At 42.2% G+C, this 19377-nt stretch overlaps 1 protein-coding gene across 1 annotated transcript; it reads left to right on the top strand.

Annotated features, from left to right (window-relative positions):
• Positions 1-4203: 4203 nt before the first annotated feature.
• gpr31 (G protein-coupled receptor 31) lies at positions 4204-18038 on the top strand (the record flags this gene model as incomplete). Its single annotated transcript, XM_084000214.1, has 5 exons — positions 4204-5026; positions 6983-7452; positions 15418-15606; positions 16698-17103; positions 17574-18038. Exons 1-5 carry the CDS (start codon positions 4481-4483, stop codon positions 18036-18038), a joined length of 2076 nt encoding a protein of 691 aa, XP_083856340.1. The 5' UTR covers positions 4204-4480.
• Between the last annotated feature and the right edge of the window lie 1339 nt (positions 18039-19377).

Raw genomic sequence — 19377 nt, 5'->3', positions numbered from 1 at the left:
TAACTTCCTGGTTTGTGCAGGCCCCCGGGGGGAGACGCTGCTCTCCCTCAAAGGCGGGGGAAATCTTGACATGTTGCACTAAATCTGATTCATGCACAGCGTTGGGATGTTTGGGTCCCGACATGGGTGTCGTTCTGCTGCAGACAAGCTTCCCATCGATCCTCTGAGGTCGCACCACAGGAGCTCACAGAAGTTTCTCTGTGACACTTCAATCCAAACTTTCATCGTCAGGTTTCACCCAACGCTCCAGTTTCACTCATTTATGCCGCTTCATCCTCTTCTCTCTGACAGACCTGTCAACAGAGAGTGATGAATGAAGAGCATCAATACTCTCTTGGTCTTTCAGACAGGATTCCTCTCTGGACATGTTGGCTCTTGTGATTGAAATTTTAAGTTCCCATGTCCTCCCGTTGTCATATGCTCTTCTGTCAAACGGTGTCAGATTAGGGCAGAGGGGTGGGGGGGATGGTGTTAGAGCGAGTTTTGCTCTTGGCAGTGAACTTGGGAAAAGTCTTCAGTCTGAGCCTGGATGTTTGAGTCTATATGTGTCTCAGGATTATATAAACCAGAGGAGAATTCTTGTGAAGTCCCCGAATGTTGGCTCTAGTCGGATCGAAAGGTCGTAGACTGGAGGGCTTCAAGCTGCGTTCCTTTGTCTTTAAAGAGCGTAGATGAGTGCCTCTGGAGGCCAGAGGTCAACTTCCTGCTGGGCTGCGGCTGCTGCCCACTGACCTTCAAATTATTTCTGTTCATCCTGGAAACGAATGCCCTCACGCTCCCGCAATAAGCAACGTCTTTCATTTGACGTCACTGAGCGTCATTGTTCTGGAAACGAATTTGAGCAACATAATGCAACAATAATGCATTTTTTAATAGAATGGCATAGATGGTAAAGGCACAGGGGAAAAGATACGTTTTTAAATGGTTTATTTTTAAAGCTTAATAATCTGGTTTGCTTCAGTTTAGTTTTTCTTTCCTTTTTTTCCCCCCCCAAAATATGTACCTCAAGATCTTATCTGGCCAACCATGCAGCTGCAGGACTGTATAATACACCCTCAGCTGTTTTGACTAAGAGATTTTACTGTCTGCACATTCAGCAGTTTTTCTCTCAAATTTCATACTCTTGTTCGTAGCAGATCTGGTTCCACCTTGGTTTGACTATAAAATAAGATTTAAGTAGAGCGTAAAGGTAAACTAGAGGGAAAACATGTCTGTAAGCAAAGCAACAGAGCTACAATGAACAAAGAAGTGGCACATATGTAAATTCCACCATGTAATACACTGTAGGCCCATTGTACCCAAGTACAATAGTAATGTACTTCACACTACACTATATGATGCAGACAGATTGGCCAAAGAGGAGCGAGAGAGTCTGCAGGGCGGGAGGTGAAGGGAAGCTTCACGCAGAGCTGCAAGCTGGAAGCCGAAGCATGTGACAAACTTCTCATCCTGCTGTGAGATATGTATGGATGAAAGTGAGAAAACCCACCGCCGCTGTGAGTTATAGCACAAAGTACGACTTTACAGTGAGTGTAAGTGGAGTCACAGGTGGGCTTGACAATCTGAGGACAGTGGTTTGATTGTTAAAATGAGTGACAGGCTCGCTTTTCCCGTGAACTCTTCTCATCAACAAGTCATAGTTTCATGTTCCATCAGGTCAATGATGGTTGTCCAACTTCTGTGACTATGGAAACATCGCTGCTGTGCACGTAGCTGAAGAAGTGGGAACAAGTGTTTTATCATGATGGGATTGGCGTTGGCGTCCTGATGATGACGTCCGTTGATAAATCCGTTACCGTGGAAAAACCTGTCTTGAACGCTGCCGTAATAATGACTTCATTAATCTCTTTTCCACCTGCAGTTTGTGACCCCGAGGCTCCGAGAATCAGCTCCAGCAATCTTCCGTATTTGGTGAAATCAGAAGTTATGATTAGTGCCAAATGATTCATCCAGGGCTGTTCTGCTTTAACTGAAAATTATTTTGTAATAATTTACTCAGGAAATTTGTTTCTTGCGACGGAGATACCGTCAGTTATGACCATGTGGCAACACACTGCTATGTGGCAACCTGCTTAACAATAATTTTTCGTTTCAATATCTGCTTGTAACCGCACCTGTTGTGCCTTTGCATAAAAAAAACCTAGTCTAAATAGCTGTAGGGCTGTGATCAGCTGATCGTACTGCAGGTGAGCTGATGAATTAAACAAACTGAAGGAAAACATGTTTTAAAATCTAATTATCTTATTTACACAATATTAATGTGTTATATTATATTATAATGGGTAATAAATGGCTCCAGTCACTGTGATAAGGAACTTTAAAGGGCATTACCAGTCGTAATCAATGTTTACCCCTAGATATCACCTATCACCTAAGATCAGTTCATTTCATACCATCCATACTAATCGTTTTTGTTCAAGAATCTATCATTTTTATAGTGTTCATTATTGGACTCAGGACTAATTTTAACATTTTTCTGTGGTCATTTAAATTCTAAAATTGGCTTTACAATTAAATTAAATCAAAATTCGGACTTACCGCGGCTTCCGCATTGTTCCTTTCTAGGTCGGAGAACATACACCGCAGAGTCCCTCTACTGTTGTGTTCTCTGACCCAGAAAGGAACAATGCGGATGGTATGAAATGAACTGATCATAGGTGACCTGATATCTGAGGTAAACACTGCTTACAACTGGAAATGCCCTTTAACATTGTCATTAGATGGACTACACACGTCTAATTACATGCTAAAACAGGAGTGTAAATAATGTTTAAAGGTTTTTTCAGATACTTTGCTATTGTTTGATTGATATTGAAAGAGTTTCTGTGCTTAAATGTTGAGACCAGGCCGCTGGGCTTCACTGCTTTTTAATCGACTGCTTAGTTGACTGAGTTACTCAACACACAAGTAAACTATTGTGTGAGGAGGCAAAGGAGAGCAAGGAGAGGTCAAGGATCAGCTTTGAAAGAGTGAAGAGGGGGGGATAAACACAGAGAGAGTCCTCGTCTGATAAGGTCAAGTCCAAGACAAGACGGCTTAAATCAGGGATTGTCGTGACTCAGCACAGATCCAGCTGTTTGTTGGATTATGCATGAATCCTCTTAGAAATGCTTGACAGAGATACTGTTGGTTTATTGATGCGAGCTACTGTGTTGAGAAGTTTCACGGCATGCTGCTCTTCTGGTGCAACAGCTGACATTTTTTTTAATTAACAGTCCAGATGTGGCGGCCGGGTGGGGTCACGTCCTCACCACCGTCCGTCCCTCGAGAACGTCTCAATCTTTGAGAGTTGTCTGGACCTGTCGCTGAAGCGGTGAAGGAGTTCAAAGCATGCAAAGTTCGAGGCATGCAGAGTTGAATGAGAGGCCTGAGGCTGCTAACCCCTCAACCCCTCCCCTCCCTCTCCCCTTACAGAAATCCTCCTCCCTCAGGACGCAGCATTCCTCACGACTTCTCTTACTTTTCCTTACATAGAGAAGGAACACTGACAGCATCACCACATCCATCTCTCCTGCCCACATGTCCATCCATCACCGATTCCCAGAGCGCCACATCTGCGTACTCTGAGGACAGTTTGTATCTGAAAGTCCCTGCGCTGCATTTTTAGCATCCCGGCTCAGCGCGGAGAGAGAGAGAGACACTCGCTGCTATACAGTAGCTGTCATTCATGAGAAAGTGGCGGTCGCACAGTAGCTTGTGGGATTTACTGAACCCTCGAATGCTTCATTCTCACAGCTGGAGCCAATAAACGGCAGAGTGTTATAAAAGAAGGTGAAATCTTCTCACCATATATTCTCATTCCTTTGGCGAACTGTCAACAGTCATATCAGTGTGTGTGTTATCACAATCTGGCCTGTTACGACTTGGTTCACACACACACACTGGCTTATCAGGAATCAACATGGCTGCAGTTAAGTTTTTTAATTTCATCATTTGGAAAACCACAGTGTCTGCACATCTTATGCTTTAAAGCCAAAATAAACCAGAGTTTCCTCTTGACAAAGAGGCCCTTGGCTTATTTGTATGTTAATGTTATGGGCTGGTTTTGGCTCATTGTTAAGTCCCCATTGGTCCCAGAGTGGAAAAGCAACTTGTGACTCACCTCCTCAGGCAATAAGGAGGAGCTACGACTACGGGGCTCAGCAGTTGAGCTGCATTTGATCTGCACACTGAGAAATTACTTCCAGACCTGGTGCTGACTTGCACAACAAGACGTGAAGCCTGACTGACTGACTTGGAAATCCCAAGCATAACACAAGGACTGAGAGAAGCATTTGAAACTTTAAAGAAGATCAGAATTGAGGACACTGGAGAGACTTGTTTGTCAGGTTTTTTTTTTACGCGTGTGTGTGTGGTTAGAGTGTGTAAGCGTGTGTAAGGTGATTTCCTTGTCAGTTAAGAGAAGGATACTTCCATGCATGTAGCACAGATTTGTTCCGCTTGCTTTTAACTTGTGTTTGCACGTTCCCCGGCTGTTGAAATGGAAAACAGCACTCTCTACCAGAAAATTGAAGACTGTGAAGCCACAAACAAGGCGCTGTATAAGTTCTATGCAGCTGTCATGATTGTGATTTTCATCCTGGCTTTGCCTCTGAACGCGTCCGTCCTCCACCTCTTCATATTCAAGCTGAAGTTCTGGAAATCCAACACCAACAACATCTTCCTGTTCAACCTGGTGCTGGCTGACATTCTCCTGCTCTTCTGCTTGCCTATCAAGGCCCACAACTTTATCCAAGGAGAGAGGCGGAGCGGGAATGAGGTTGTTTGCAAAGCCATGCTCTTCATGCTGTTTTTGAACCGAGGGGCCAGCATCGCCTTCCTGACGGTCACATCCATCGATCGGTACTTCAACGTGGTGCATCCCGGTCGGAAGAATCTCCTGAAGGCCCTCAAGAAGTCTCCGCATATCTCTATCGTCATCTGGCTCATGCTGCTGCCTCTCACCATTCCCACCATGCTCAAGACCTTTGAGTGCTGCAACAGCCACAGAACCGACAACAACCCGGATGAGGACACCTTGGTGAAGGTAAACATCTACACACTGAATGTGTTGATCTGTTTATTTACTTTCCTAGCTCCAGTGACCAAAATTTTCCATAGAGCAAGAAATGAGAAGTAATGACAGGGCACTTTGGCGCCAAGTGATTCATCATATTCTCATGACATGAAAACTGTTTTGCAAGAGCACGTTCATGACAGTTGTTTTTCTCCAACACCGTCAGTTATGACCATGTGGCAACGCTGCAGCCATGTGGCAACATATTTTTAAGTCAGTGATGATGTAAAATAGCTGCATCTTTTGTTCCATTTGTGCAATGCACACAGCTCACACAAGATTGTCGCTCAGCCTGCAGTATCAGCTGAGATCATGATATTTTGTCATTAAGTGGATAAACAGCCCAATCAGACGTGGAGAATGTGGGTCCATGGCATCGTCCCAGAGGGAACAGAGCGCTGGGGTTTATCTGAAGAGCTGCACTTTCTATAGAGCCTGTTTGCACAGCTATTTTTGCACCGACGCAGCACCACAGTGTTGAGACACGTTAGACCTGGAATGTGTCAAACCGCACCGCACGAGACAGCGCCACGGTCTGATAAGATGTGTGCGTGATAGAAAGTAATGAAGTGAGGAGTAAGCACTCTTCACTTACTCTGTGCACAACGACATGCAAATATGTTATGATTTGAATGTATAAGAGACTGCAGAGGGCATTGTTGTGTTAACACCATGTTGTGTCTAAATGTCCGTCTGTCCTGTGCAGTCACTGAGGCTCCATTCACATCTGGTATTGACATACGTATATCTCCACTGGGGACTGGAGTTCACTTTCCTGCTCTATACTGTATGCACATAAACACGTACACGTTGTTGTTTACAGCCAGAACAATTCTATGACATATGGAAATGCCATTACGCCGGTTTTAGCACGGCCGTGTTGGGACTAATTAGAGACGTCAGTAGAGAAGGCGGTCCTCCAGTCTGACCCCAGGACATATTTGACATTGTGACATGTGGGCCTGACCACTCCTCAATGTGGTAACACCTCAAATGCGTCGTCAATGTGTCTTGGGTGCGTTTACACCTGAACTCAGAGCTGTCCACCTGTGTTCAGATCAGCTGATGTCAATGACAGGTCTGAACAGGGCCTTTGATTCATCATGCTTACCTCAGTTTCACTAATTACTCAGGAGAAACTACTTTCTCACATACTGTACGTGGGCAGAGGTGGAAACTAAAGTATCTGGAACTAGTTATAAGTACAATAATGTGAGGCAGAGAGGCTACTTTTCAAATTAAGGTGTTAAATTTGAAAACACAAGAGATTGATAAAGTGTTTTTAACCTTTTTGGTTTGTGATCCTAATGAAAATCTATTACGTGTGATATCCCCTTTAGACTTATCATATACTTTTGGTCGAATTACTGTTTGAAGCCTGAAGAGTTAGTGTGACCGATGTTATTTGGCCTGCCCTGAGTGGGTTTCGAACCTGAGTCTCCCGCACTGCGAGCGATGATGCTAACCGTTTCGCCAGGAGGTCAATGACCACTTGACTTCAGTACCGCTAACCGCCACACGCTGTCACTTCTCCTTACTGGTACCTCGTGACTGTGACTACAGTATACCCGCGGAGCTCCGTTACATTAGAGTAGACACCACTTCACAAAAAAGCAAACATAAGTACAAATAAAGATGATTTTTCTTCTTCTCTCTCCAATGAATCATCTTACAACCCCTCAAAATTGACCTGGTCACCCTTTAGGAGGCCTGATTATCTGCACTAAACTGCCGAACTGCGTGTAAAGTGTTAAAACTAGTTTCACTTCAGCAGTTCAGTGTTGATCTAATCATGTCACAGGGACATGTTTCTGCGGAATGAGTGTGACTTTGATGCGATGTTCCAATCGCCGACCAATCAAGGTCAAGCCTTTGTTGTTGATGTACTGTATATGACAGTGAAGCTGACCCTTTCTCTGCTTTCAGGATGTGGTGGACAGTCTGAGAGAGGTGGTCTTCTTCACCCAGATCCTCATCCCCTTCATCATCCTGGTCTACTGCACGGTGCGCATCGTCAACCGCCTCAGGAAAAAGTCCGTCGGCGACAGGACCAAGCTGAAGAGGGCAGTTTTCCTGGTGATGGCCGTCATGGTGGTCTTCTCCTTCTGCTTCCTCCCCTGCACCATAGCCAGGATGGTCCTGCTGATCGTCCGTGTCTTGGACCTGGATTTGGTCTACCAGAACAAAGCTGCCTTGGCCTTCGACGGCCTCATGGTGCTCTCCTACATGGACTGTCTGCTGGACCCGCTCATCTACTGCTTCTGCAGCACCAAGTTCAAAGCTCTTTATCTCTCCAAATATTTCCCATTCTTGTTAAAAGATGGTCAGATGCCAGTGGACAGCTCAACGGGGCAGATGGCGTCGGGGAACCCACGCACTAACAACACTGTCATTTGAAGCTGTGCAGATGGTTTTTTCCATACAGGAAACCAACAGGAAACTACCTGGGACTGACAGTGGGGCCCCAACCAACTATCTACTGTATGAAAAGGGACCGCTGCTATGAAGACAAGGGACTGAGATGTTATTTAAATCATTCTGAAATAGGTAGTAAACCAGAGCGACTCTTCAGCACTGTAAGTGAGATGTAGTAACTCAACAGGTGAAAGACTCTCCTGAATGTGTAGGATATGTTAATGTTGTTGCATTTTATTTTGTGAAAATGTCTTTTTAAGAGGAATGCCTCCCAGCTAAAGTAAGAACATCTGTTTTTTCAGTTTTTTGTGCTGTTTAGCTTGGACAGCGAACACGTAGTAGTAGTTATGACTGTGAAAAAAAATCCTTTCAAGCACAGGAATTTTATCTGTCCAATCGTACCAGTCTCACACGGCCGTTATCTCAGCACTACCTGGTCGAACAAGCATTGATTAAACCTCAAAAACTATAACTGTACCGTTGGAAAATGTGTTTAAAAATCTGGTCAAATACATTTGTTGTGACGCTGAGGTGTAAAATTCTGAACCAAGAGGCTAAAAGAAGGTTTCTAGTATTCACCAACATGAGTTCCTGGCTCTGGAGTATCAAAAAATAGATGCATATGAGGCCCCAGTCAGTCCCCCGTTATGTAAGAGTTAATTCTACAGGCCAGTACAGGAAGTTGGTTGTTAAAATGTTGATCTAATATTGAATTGTCTGACCGTTTTTTGCTGTGTAAATATATAGAGACAGATGGGTGTATTTATACTGTACATATTTTCTTTCTGGGATCTTTTTTTTTTTTGTAAATGCATTGATAATAAAACAACAGGAAACTGTCTATTGTTCTGTTCAGCTCTTTACGTATCGCTGCTGGTTTTAAGACCCCACGGATCTGGAATAATGAGGTTTACAGTATAAACAATGACTCACGTGTAATTTATGATCATGACCAGACTAGGAGACACTCTATCCAGACTGTACCTGTAAGTCATCCGATGGGTCATATTGACCCTGATGATGTCATCCATAGTAACGATGAGTGAACATATGTCTATTGTTTACTGCCTGGCTAGATAGACACCAAGGCGACTAGGTTACCCTGTGTTAACTATCATAATGAAACTGTGTGTTCATGCTGCATCACCCTGTCTCATTATAACACGTCATTGCTTCGTGACTGGAATGACGTGGTGTGAAATTGTGAGACAGTCTAAGTATATAATGAGATAATAGCACGGTGGAATATTATGCAACTTTTCTTGTCAAGTTGAATTTATTAGAAATCAAATTGATAACTAAAAAGTGTAGACGTAACGGAGGGGAAACCCCAGAGTCACTGCAGTGTGAAGCAAAAGAGCAGCTGCTTCTCATGAAGGGAGATCAAGACTAATAAAGAAGAAGATCCACATCTCTACAGCTCTGTAGTGATAGAAATAAAGATTAAAGAGCTGTAGGAATGTGGCTGCAAACAAGACCAATGCCTGCGTTTGACCTCAGACCACAAACACACAAATGGTTTCAAAGTTCACTCAACATGTGAAAAAGTATCACAACTTATGAGAACACAAATACTTACAGAGTACATATTGAAACAAATGTCCTAAGGTCATATATACCATAAACGACACCACCTTAAGTAAGGCAAGTGTCAATATTAACACCATGGACTTGAGTGTTGTTGTGTTTGTAACTCTGAGCAACAGAATGACTCCTTGGTTTTAGTTCTGTATAAAGTTTATATAAAAACACACCAGTTACAAGAAGGTCATGGTGCTCTTTTCGTCGTATTAAATGTCTCTTTGATTGTTACAAACTATAAAGTAGAGCATTAGAACAGAGTTTCCTCTTTCTTCCACTTATAACCTCCTCTTAATCCTTTACTCTTTACAGCCTTACAGGACGTGGGCGTTTTAAATGGGGTCAAACACGAGTCCTGACAAGTCATCCTGACATGAATGCAGCTGTGTTACAGCTGTATTAGCATTCCTGAACGCTAAATGTTGCCATTTGTTTAGCTACAACCTGGAATAAGTATCAGCAAATACTACCACTATGTTATGACTGATATATGTTATGTTATGATTCACCTATTTTAGAATAATTTCAGGTGAACATCACCTCATAAAACATGATCGGTTCTTGGCAAGAGAAGGAATTATGGGAATAGTTTTCAGCTGTTAAGTTATGTACTACATTTACATAGCATGTGCTTATAAATATGCCACTTTTCACAATACATAAAGCGTCCAAATAAAAGTTTTAGTCAAGATACAACTGATCAGGAGTGAGTCAGTCATAGATGTGATACAGAGCAGGAATCGCTCTTAGAGACGGGCACTGTAAAACATTTTACAACTGTGTTTTACAGGTGGCATCGTGTAAATACTACCACCGCCTTTCACGTGTCTTTACCAGTGTGAATGTATAAACATATTTTTGATCTTTGAGCCCGCTCCTGCTGAGCTGACGGATCCTTCGTCTTCCTCCGGGCGAGGGGGAAACCATGTTGAGGAAACTCGAGTGATTCATTTAACGGTTTGTGCTGAGATGAACCTGTTTCAGGCCGTTGGTGTCCAGCAACGTTCATTCACTGAACTGCTTCACAAAACGTTCCCATGAGCTTCATGCGTCAGCATGCGGTTATGCAATATTGCAAAAGTTCTCACAAAACCCTCAATAAAGTCTATTGTTGCTTCAAATGATGATAAAGGAAGGAGAATGCTCCCATAAAGAATGCATGACTTCAGTCTGAGAAACACAAAGAGATAAACGTACAGTAAGTTACATTCAGTAGAAATCACAGCATGTCGCCTTTATAGGACAAGCGAGAAGTAGGAAAAAAGAAAAAGGAAGCTGAGACTCAACACTGCTGCATTTCAAGCTCTTGCCCAAAAAGAAACGTTACGTAAGTTTGACTATGAGCATAATCATCGAACATCCTGTTGCTTGGTCACTATTGTCTGTTTCTGTTTCTCTCTGCATAGATTAGTCTCAAATAACATTATAAAAGGAGGAGAGATGTGTCAGCACATCACTGAATCTATTTGAGACATTTAGTGATTCAGATGGATTTAAATGCATAATCCAGCGTGATGTTTGTTGTTTATACAGTGGGTTAGGTTTGTGTTGGTTTCACTTTACCATGCCATAAAAATACCACTGTGTTTTTAGGAGTTTCATGTGGTTGTAGCATGTTTCAAATCACAAATACTCTGTTTAATCCTCACACGACAGGGCTCGACACGCTGACATGAAATCTGGGTCAGATACTATCAGCGCTTTTTCCCGCGTGCGTGCGCGAGGACGTGATGCTGATACGGTTTCAGGAGCCAGTGGCTGCTATCTTACCGGGGCCGGGGCGTGTGGGGACGTGTGGACGCTCCTCAGGCCTCGCTCCATCGGATGGAGGAGACGACACTGGGGAAACTGGGAGCTGTGGGAGGTGGAGAGACAGGACAGGGACAGAAGAGAGAAAGGGGAGAAAGGATATAATAAAGAAAAGAAACTCTGTGGCACACTTACTTATACAAACAGGTTGGACCTGTGAAGATTCTTTTCATATGTAAAAATTAATTGACACGTATGTGCTGTGTAGTGTTCAACTTTCATATTTGGGAACATGTCAGGCACAAAATGTCTCCTGGTTCACTGAACATTTCCACACCACACTTGTGTAAGCTGCAGATTTTACATGCCAGTCAGCAACACATGCACAAGATGTAACAATGGGTAAAATTACATAACAATTAGAGTTACAAACAAATGCATTTAATCAAGATAACGTGTCAGAATCAAACAATTTGAAAAAAAAAAGATTAAATAAAGTTGGTTAAAACCTATTTTGCAGCTGGGTAGTAAACAGTGCAGCGTTTCTCTAACCAGAGAGATATGAAGAAGCTTTGTCAAAGGAAACAGACCTATCACAGATCTACACAGAGTTTGATAAACACATGAGAACTGACAGAGCTGATGTTTGACCTACATGTACACAAACACAGACACTCTGACGCACGCACACACACACACACACACACACACACACACACACACACACATTCACCTATACATTAATATCCTTATACAACCTCATATTCTCAAATGACGAGTGTGTTTAAATACATACAAAAGCTGAAAGATGAGCGGACTAACATGGTGACAACGGCCCCACCCTGAGGACAGCACGCGTTACTGACGGGTTTGGAGATTTAGGATCGCCAGCTCTATCTTCACTTTTATTTAAAAACCAAATGAGGGATTACTGTATCTTTAGGAGGAACGGTGTTTGTTCATAATGCAGAGTCTTCACTCACGTCCTTCTGCACCATCATCAAACCATTCAGTGACTGGAGGGTGGAGGCCTTATCATCTTTTTTCTCCACTCATTACTGCGATCTAACCTTTAATTTTTCACCTTCTACATTCCTTAAGCGTTTTAATGTGTTTATTTCTTGTATATGTATATATTTGTCTTTATTGACCTTCGTTCACTTTATATTCTCTATTCTTGGAGCAGCTATACTACAGTATATTGTTATTTCCTCCTGTGGATCAGTAAGGTGATCTGTTTCTTAATTCTGAACTTCACCTCGTCACTTTTGGGACTGGGTGAACTTTTATAAAAAAAAACAACCCCAAAAAACCAACATTTACAAGTAAATATAAAGAGGTGTCTGGAATAAACTTCATTCATTTAAAGGAATCCAGATCCAACCACTGATAGACGGCTCTTCTCCACTCATAAAGCACCTACCTGGTCTGAGTTTATCAGCATCAGTGCAGGAGGTGAGCCGCTCCACAGAGAAAACATGTAGGCAGGAAACGTCAAACCTTCAAGAGGCAGAGAGGAGAAAGAGGCAGAATAATGATTATCAAGTAAGATGATCAATTTCTGAGAGCTAGAGCTGCAGGGAAACACGAGCTGAGGCCAAACCACTGACCAACATACAGTATTTCCACACACACCGATTATAATAAGTTACGAGACAAGTCTCCTGGAACACCTGTGCGGACAAAGTAAACAACTGTGTGAGTGTGTCAATGTGTGTGAGTGTGTCTATGTGTGTGTGTGTGTGTGTACTGTTGTCATCGTTACTGCTGCTTTAGGGAAACAGTAACCAAGCCTGTCACTTTCTTACAACTGACACCTGAGGCACGATAAATACAAGCGTGCAGAAAATCACAGAGGCAGAAATGAAGCCGACGGCTGATGAGCCAACGCCAGCTTCATTGTAGTTTTTACACAACTGAGTTCTGCTTTCATCACCGACTAGTCTGTCTTTCACACCAGTTGCTCAAACACACAATTTTGCTCAAGCCAGAGTGTCATATGGTGGAGGTTACATAAAGTGTTTCCGATCCCACTAGAGACCATGGCACACCATGTTCTGGTATATTCCACCGCCGTCTGAGGCCGTCGGCCCGAGTGTCGCTGGAGCGCGGAGCAACGCACAACATCTCACTGTGGATCTGCAAAGCCCAACAGGTCAGTGAACGCATCTGTTTGTGCTGGAGAGCACGACTGCAGTTTACATTGAAAGTAATGCACTTGATACACAAGCTATGTTGGTGTCATTTCCAAATTGGACAATGTAGTTTAAGGCTTAATCATTTTGTTTATTCATTCGCTGCTTGGACAAGGAGAACATGAATCATTGTCATGAAAAGAAAAAGACTAATTCGTAACACAATAATGCACAAAATGGTAAATGTCTGCAACAAAGACTTAGATTTTTCTTTTTACTTTTGTGTTAGTTTTTCCATTTTCATGATGATATGGAGAAATGTAATGTACGAAATAAATATCAGGAGTCCATATGGAATATTATTATCACATCCTCTAGTTATAATAAGATATAAGTTAATAAAATAGATACAATTTTTATATGGCAAGGCATAAAAACAAAGTTGTAAATGCAATGTTACAATATAACAATTTATTTCCCATTCATCCTTGTTTCGGCTTAGCTTTAGAAGGATATATATTCATAGATTTATGTAATAGGTGGCTATTTTTTATTGTTGCCATGTTAGTGTGAATGGATCCAGCAAAGAGCACTCTTCTCACTTTGCTTTTATTTTTTCACACTTCATGTTTGTGGCATGCCGTCAACCACAAACCACCGTTTTTTTAGGTAACTTGCATATCTCTTTGTGCATGCTTTCACGCTTCCTTTTGCCGCTGAGAAACATGCACACCAGGCACAAAGAGCTCATTGTGTAGTAACTCAAAGCTTTACCCAAGTGGAGAGTATTGTTCTATATTTTTTAGGATGATAGGTGTACAATTAAAAAGAGGAACTCCACACCACTGCGGTGTAAAACCAAGGCTACAGTGACGGATGTATTCAAACATGCACAGCTGATGAACCACATCTGCCAACGCACTCGTTGGTTCTAGTTTAGGTACGGAGGTTTTGTTGCTCATCTAACTTGGAACTGGCCTGCTATATACGACCTTACATCATTTGAGACAGAGTGTGACCAACTGTGTGTTGTTGGGTCTTAGAGTTGTTGTTTGTCAGTGAAAACAGCTGAGACTACTTGAACTTTTCTAAATACACTCCACCCACCCCGTGGGACGCTTTGGCTTCAGAAGCGCTACCTTAAAAGTGCGGTTTGGACTTGATCTTCACACAACTTTGACAAATTATAAATTGTTTGAAAGCTCCTGATTCTATCTGTGCACGGCATTTTAAGACCCTCGTGTCCCTGCAACGGCTTTTGGCACAGAATAGATTCAGACTTGTCTAATGGTCTTTCAACACTAAAGCTAATCTTTGCTTTATTGGCTGAAGATGCTTAGATAGATATCCACCCCAAAAAAATGTGAAAAGAGGATGTGGGTCAGAGACTATTTCAGTTGTCATTCAATCATCTGTGTTCCACTGAACTACTGAGTGTGGTAAAAGTATTCCACAGAAATATTTGAACAGATGCAAAGTCTATACGTAAATAGTCCTCGATGGAAGTCTCATTTCTGCAGATTTGGATCAAACTGTCTTCAGACTGTACATTTTTTGGTAAGAAATGAGTTTTGTCTGGTCACAAGCATGGATGTAATCATGTTTTCTGACTGTATTTTAACCCTATTAATTGCAAATGAAATTTGAAATCTCGTCAGCAAAAATATACAAAAATGTATCTATGCACAGTATGGACAATCTTTTTTGTTCTTGCATTAGTGTTGTCAACAGATATAAGTTCTCTCTATATGACATGAAACGTGAAATGTTGTTTAAAGGAAATGTTTTCCAGTCCCATCACCATCAGCGTAACGCTTGACATGTGCAGACAGGAATGGTTTCCTATAGACAGCCACCTGAGGAATTTCACAAGCGCTGGCCCCGTTCTGCAGGAAAACACCTTAAACATCCAGTTTCCAAGTCAGTAGTTTCTGGGTAAAACAGACTAGAGATGTGTCACTGTCCTTCATTTCAGTGTCAATACCAGCTGCATCAAGTGTAAGGAAATCTCAGTGCATTGTAGGCGAACTGAGACGAACCTCAGTGAGATAATCCTCTCACTTTAAACCACACCTCCAGCTGACTATAAATTCTTCTTTCTCACTCAAGCACCGGTGGAAGCTTCAAGCCCTTACAGACGCACTGAGACGGGGTGTTTCCTCTTTTTTTTTTTTTTTTTCAATGTATGCGATGTGTTTACAGTGCATGTTCCCTCGGTGGGTTTTGGCTCAGCCTCAGTCTTGACAGAGCTCCAGGATCGCTGCGAGGCTCTCAGACGGGGACGGCTGCATTTGACGGATCACAGTCAAAGGGGGAACCCGGTGCCTGAGGGGACGAGACTCTGGGTTACACAGGCAGCAACGACAGCCTCCGAGATGAAGGATTTAACCTTGTGATGCCTGTCTGGATACACCTTTAACACTTCTCCTTTCTGTTGCTGTGGTACTATATCATACAGGACTTTGATTGAAACTTCTTCAGCTGCTGTGGAAGCAGGACGACTTCTTTCACTGGTATGTCCAACCAATCAAACATGTCTACGAACGACTCGGTTGACCACTGCAAAGTACCCAACAATGCCACCTACGAAGTCCTCTCCTGGGTGATGATTGGAGAGTTCGTGCTGGGTCTGCCACTCAATCTGTCTGTGCTCTACATCTTCATCTTCAGGTATGAGGAAGTTTAATCTTGCCTTCACTTTTTTCACTATTTTCAGAAATAAACTAAGTGTAGAAGCCAAAACCAGACATTTATCTTAGTAAGTGGTGTTGGCATGTGGCTCATCACCTGGGGGAAGATCCTTGTATTCAGAGTGATTTAGCCTCAATATCAGAACAATATGAAAAACAATGCTGCATCGGCCATTTTAGCTGAACAGGATTAACACACCTCACTTTTAATGACTGTAATTAACCGAAATATATAGGACGCAACTTAAAATGCCAAACATTCAATGCAACAACAATTTGACTTCTCTAATGGGACATTAAATAAATTATGAACAAAAATAATGGATATGCAGCCCTGTTGGTTTCTTATGCTATTTTCACACATTGTTCATGAAACAAGATAAGATGTGTGTTATGACTGGTTCCCCGCCCCGGGTCAATGATGCCTTCTCGGAACAAGGGGAAGCTCAATTTTGTTCCAGCTGTTATTATTTGATGGTACAGTAATTGTCAGTTGTTGGTTTACAATGATGTTCTTCCCTTTTTAAACTCTTCCTATTACAAAGTCAAAAAGTCCAAATTCTTCAGACTGAGATACCAAACAAGTCTAAACTGTGATTCAACCAGCAACAATATTAGAGTTCCTATGTTTTTATATCATTTCCAATCATAATTACATCTTTTTATCAAAACTGCTGCTGTTTTAAAAAATGATTTGTCTGCCTACTTGTAATACCCTCCCACAGGCCCACTGGTTGGGAACCACTGTGCTATGAGATTTACGGATAAACATGTGGATAAACATGTGGAACACATTGTGCTGTGGATGAAGAGCATCCCAGCAGGCAGTGTGCACAGTCAGCATTTTCTTTGGCACAGTTTTATTATTTCCATCACTGATATAAACATTGAAAAAAGAAAAAAAAAGTGGTAATTATGAAATCCTAAAACATACAATATAAACACCACATTGGTGCACTGAGTATGCATCGGTTTTTGAGTATTAAATGTGATGCAGTTTTTATTCTTGATCCAGAATAAACTTTTTAAGCAGCAAAACAAATATCTGTTTGTTTGTTTTTTCCTTTTTAGATTCAAGTTCTGGAAGAATAAAAGTATTTTCCTCTTCAATATTGTGGTGGCTGACTTCCTGCTGGTGGCCTGTCTTCCTGCCAAGGCCTTTCATTACCACAATGGCATGAGGCGCAGCAGCTCTAGCACGGTGTGCAAGATGCTGCTCTTCATGCTGTTTCTCAATCGAGGAGCCAGCATCGCCTTCCTCATCACCCTTTCCCTTGACCGCTACTTCAACGTGGTCCACCTCGGGCGGAGGAACTTCGTCAAAGTGTTGAAGAAGTCTCCCCAGATCTCCATCATCATCTGGCTGCTCCTGCTGCCCCTCACCATCCCCACCATGGTCAGGACCTTCGAGTGCTGCAACAGCCACGGGCGAAAAGTTGAGACGTCGTACCACGATGTGACGGACACCTTCAGAGAGGTACTTCCTATTTCTGTCTAATTTGGTTTGAATTAGCTTCGTCATTGAAACCAATAACAACTACAACAACAACAAGGAAAAACACACAAAAGCTACCCACATAATAAAAACCTCAGTATTTTGCACAACCTCTCACAGACTTCCTGTCATGTCGACAGTCGTTTCATCACTGTGAGCCTTAAAGGTTGATCTTTTCCCCTTTGTCTGGGTGTATGAACTACTCGGTCAGTCAGAGTATCAGTCCGAGGCCTGTATACATTATCAATTTATCAATAAGTCATTGGCAGAAAGTTTATCAGCAACAAAGTGTACACTGTTTGGGCTCAGTCCTCACTCCCCTCTCTCTTCCCCAACTTTCTGTCAATGTCTGGATCGAATTAAAGGCCAATGGCCCCCAACAACCCAGCAGTCTCTTTAATGGTTTGCCTAAGCCTTATATTCAAAGCCATTTTTTTTTAAATCTCTTCTAGGTCGTCTTCTTCAGCCAGATCATTTTCCCCTTCATCATCCTCGTCTACTGCACGATACGCATCGTCAACCGGCTGAGGAAGAAGACGGTCGGTGAGAAGACCAAACTGAGGAGGGCAGTGTGGGTGGTCATGTCCGTCGTCGTCGTCTTCTCCATCTGTTTCCTGCCTTGTGCCATAGCCAGAGCGGTGCTGCTGAGCGTCAGGCTGTTGGACATTCAGCCTGCAGAGGACATAGTGGTGCAGGTCTACGACAGCCTCATGGTCTTGTCTTACACCGACTGCCTGCTGGACCCGCTGGTTTACTGCTTCTGTAACTCTGGGTTTAAGGATGCGTACATATCCACCTTCTGTCCCACATTCCTTCAGAGGAGGCTGCTGACTTCGGACCCGGCCAAGGGAAACGGAATGACGACAACAACGACTTCGAACGCCAGAACTATTTCTCTGCCAATGCTAGAGAAATGATTTCTGCTTCCCTTAAACTGTGATGAAATCTCTCTGGGAGCATCTGAGATAAATCTACCATTATGCCTCAGGCATGTGGGCGTTTTCACCGACTCTGACAGATATGACTTACTCTCTGGAAGAGCAGGGCAGAACAGTGCTGATCATTTAAGGTTATCACATTTTCTTTATAAAAAAAAAGTGCTAAAAAAAACCCAAAAACAAACACCAGATGCAGTGGGGGTGCAATAAAACACCCAACCTCACATCTGTGCTGCTGAAACACAACATTTCTCCTAATAATCCTCCATTATAGTTTTTATTAACCTTCTACTGGAGCTTTAAAGGCTTTTCTTTCTGCACTTACTTCAATGTGAAATACATATATTTAACAATGTTATATATGATGTAGAAGTTTAATTTTTACTGCTTTTGGTTGTTAAGTCCTCCGTGCCTCTCACTGCAATCAACATCACCAGAAAAAAGGTGTAAGAGTCAAACAGACAAAAGAGATGTGAGATAAAAGATTAGTGAGCGAGGTGTTATTAAAGAAGCGTCTGCACAAACCACAGTGACTTCAAACACAAGTGTGGGTGTAAGGGGCATTAAAGTGCATTAGTCACTCATGGCTTCATATTATGGGGCTGTAAAAACATGTATAAAGATAAGAAACAATGTGTTGTATGGATTTTTACTTTTTTACGTCATTATTAACTTAGATAATATTGGATTATATTTATATTTATTGGGATTTATTCCAACCAGGTGAGAAGGAGGTGAGCATTCTTTGCAATTGCATATTAATGCATATGATGTCTCCTGCAATAACTCCTCAGTACTGACGGTATAGTGTAGAAAAGCTGAATGTACTGTTTATTACTTAACCTACTTTGTTGTTTACATACTAGTCCAAATCTGCTGTACTGCACATTTATATTGTGAACTCTGTATATTTACGTTTAATTACAAGATTAATTTTTTTCTGTCTGTGGTAGTGATTTCACTGACAGTTGCTGCCTCTTTATTAATCATTTTTTTTATATTTTAGAGTTTAAAAAAGGTTAAAAGTTATGTAGCAATGCCCACTGCAAAAATATCAAGCCCAAGTGGATGAAAATGTACCGCATGTTCCTCACTCCCAGTGTCTACATATTTGGTGATTTGATGATGGAAATTGAATTATTTGTATAACATCAAGATGCTGAGTGGATGTATTTGTATATCACTGCTGTAAATACGCAGAATACAGATGAAACGGTTCATACAACTGCACTGAAGTGGTTTTGGGGCCTTGAGGGTTTGCATGAGAAGAGTGTTTTTTTCTCTGGAAAACACACCGGTACACACACACACACACACA

The sequence above is a fragment of the Trachurus trachurus genome, assembly GCF_905171665.1.
Source record: "Trachurus trachurus genome assembly, chromosome: 24".
Classification (NCBI taxonomy): domain Eukaryota; kingdom Metazoa; phylum Chordata; class Actinopteri; order Carangiformes; family Carangidae; genus Trachurus; species Trachurus trachurus.
Note: the sequence above shows the minus strand (reverse complement) of the source record. Positions and strands in the feature narration are given on the sequence as shown.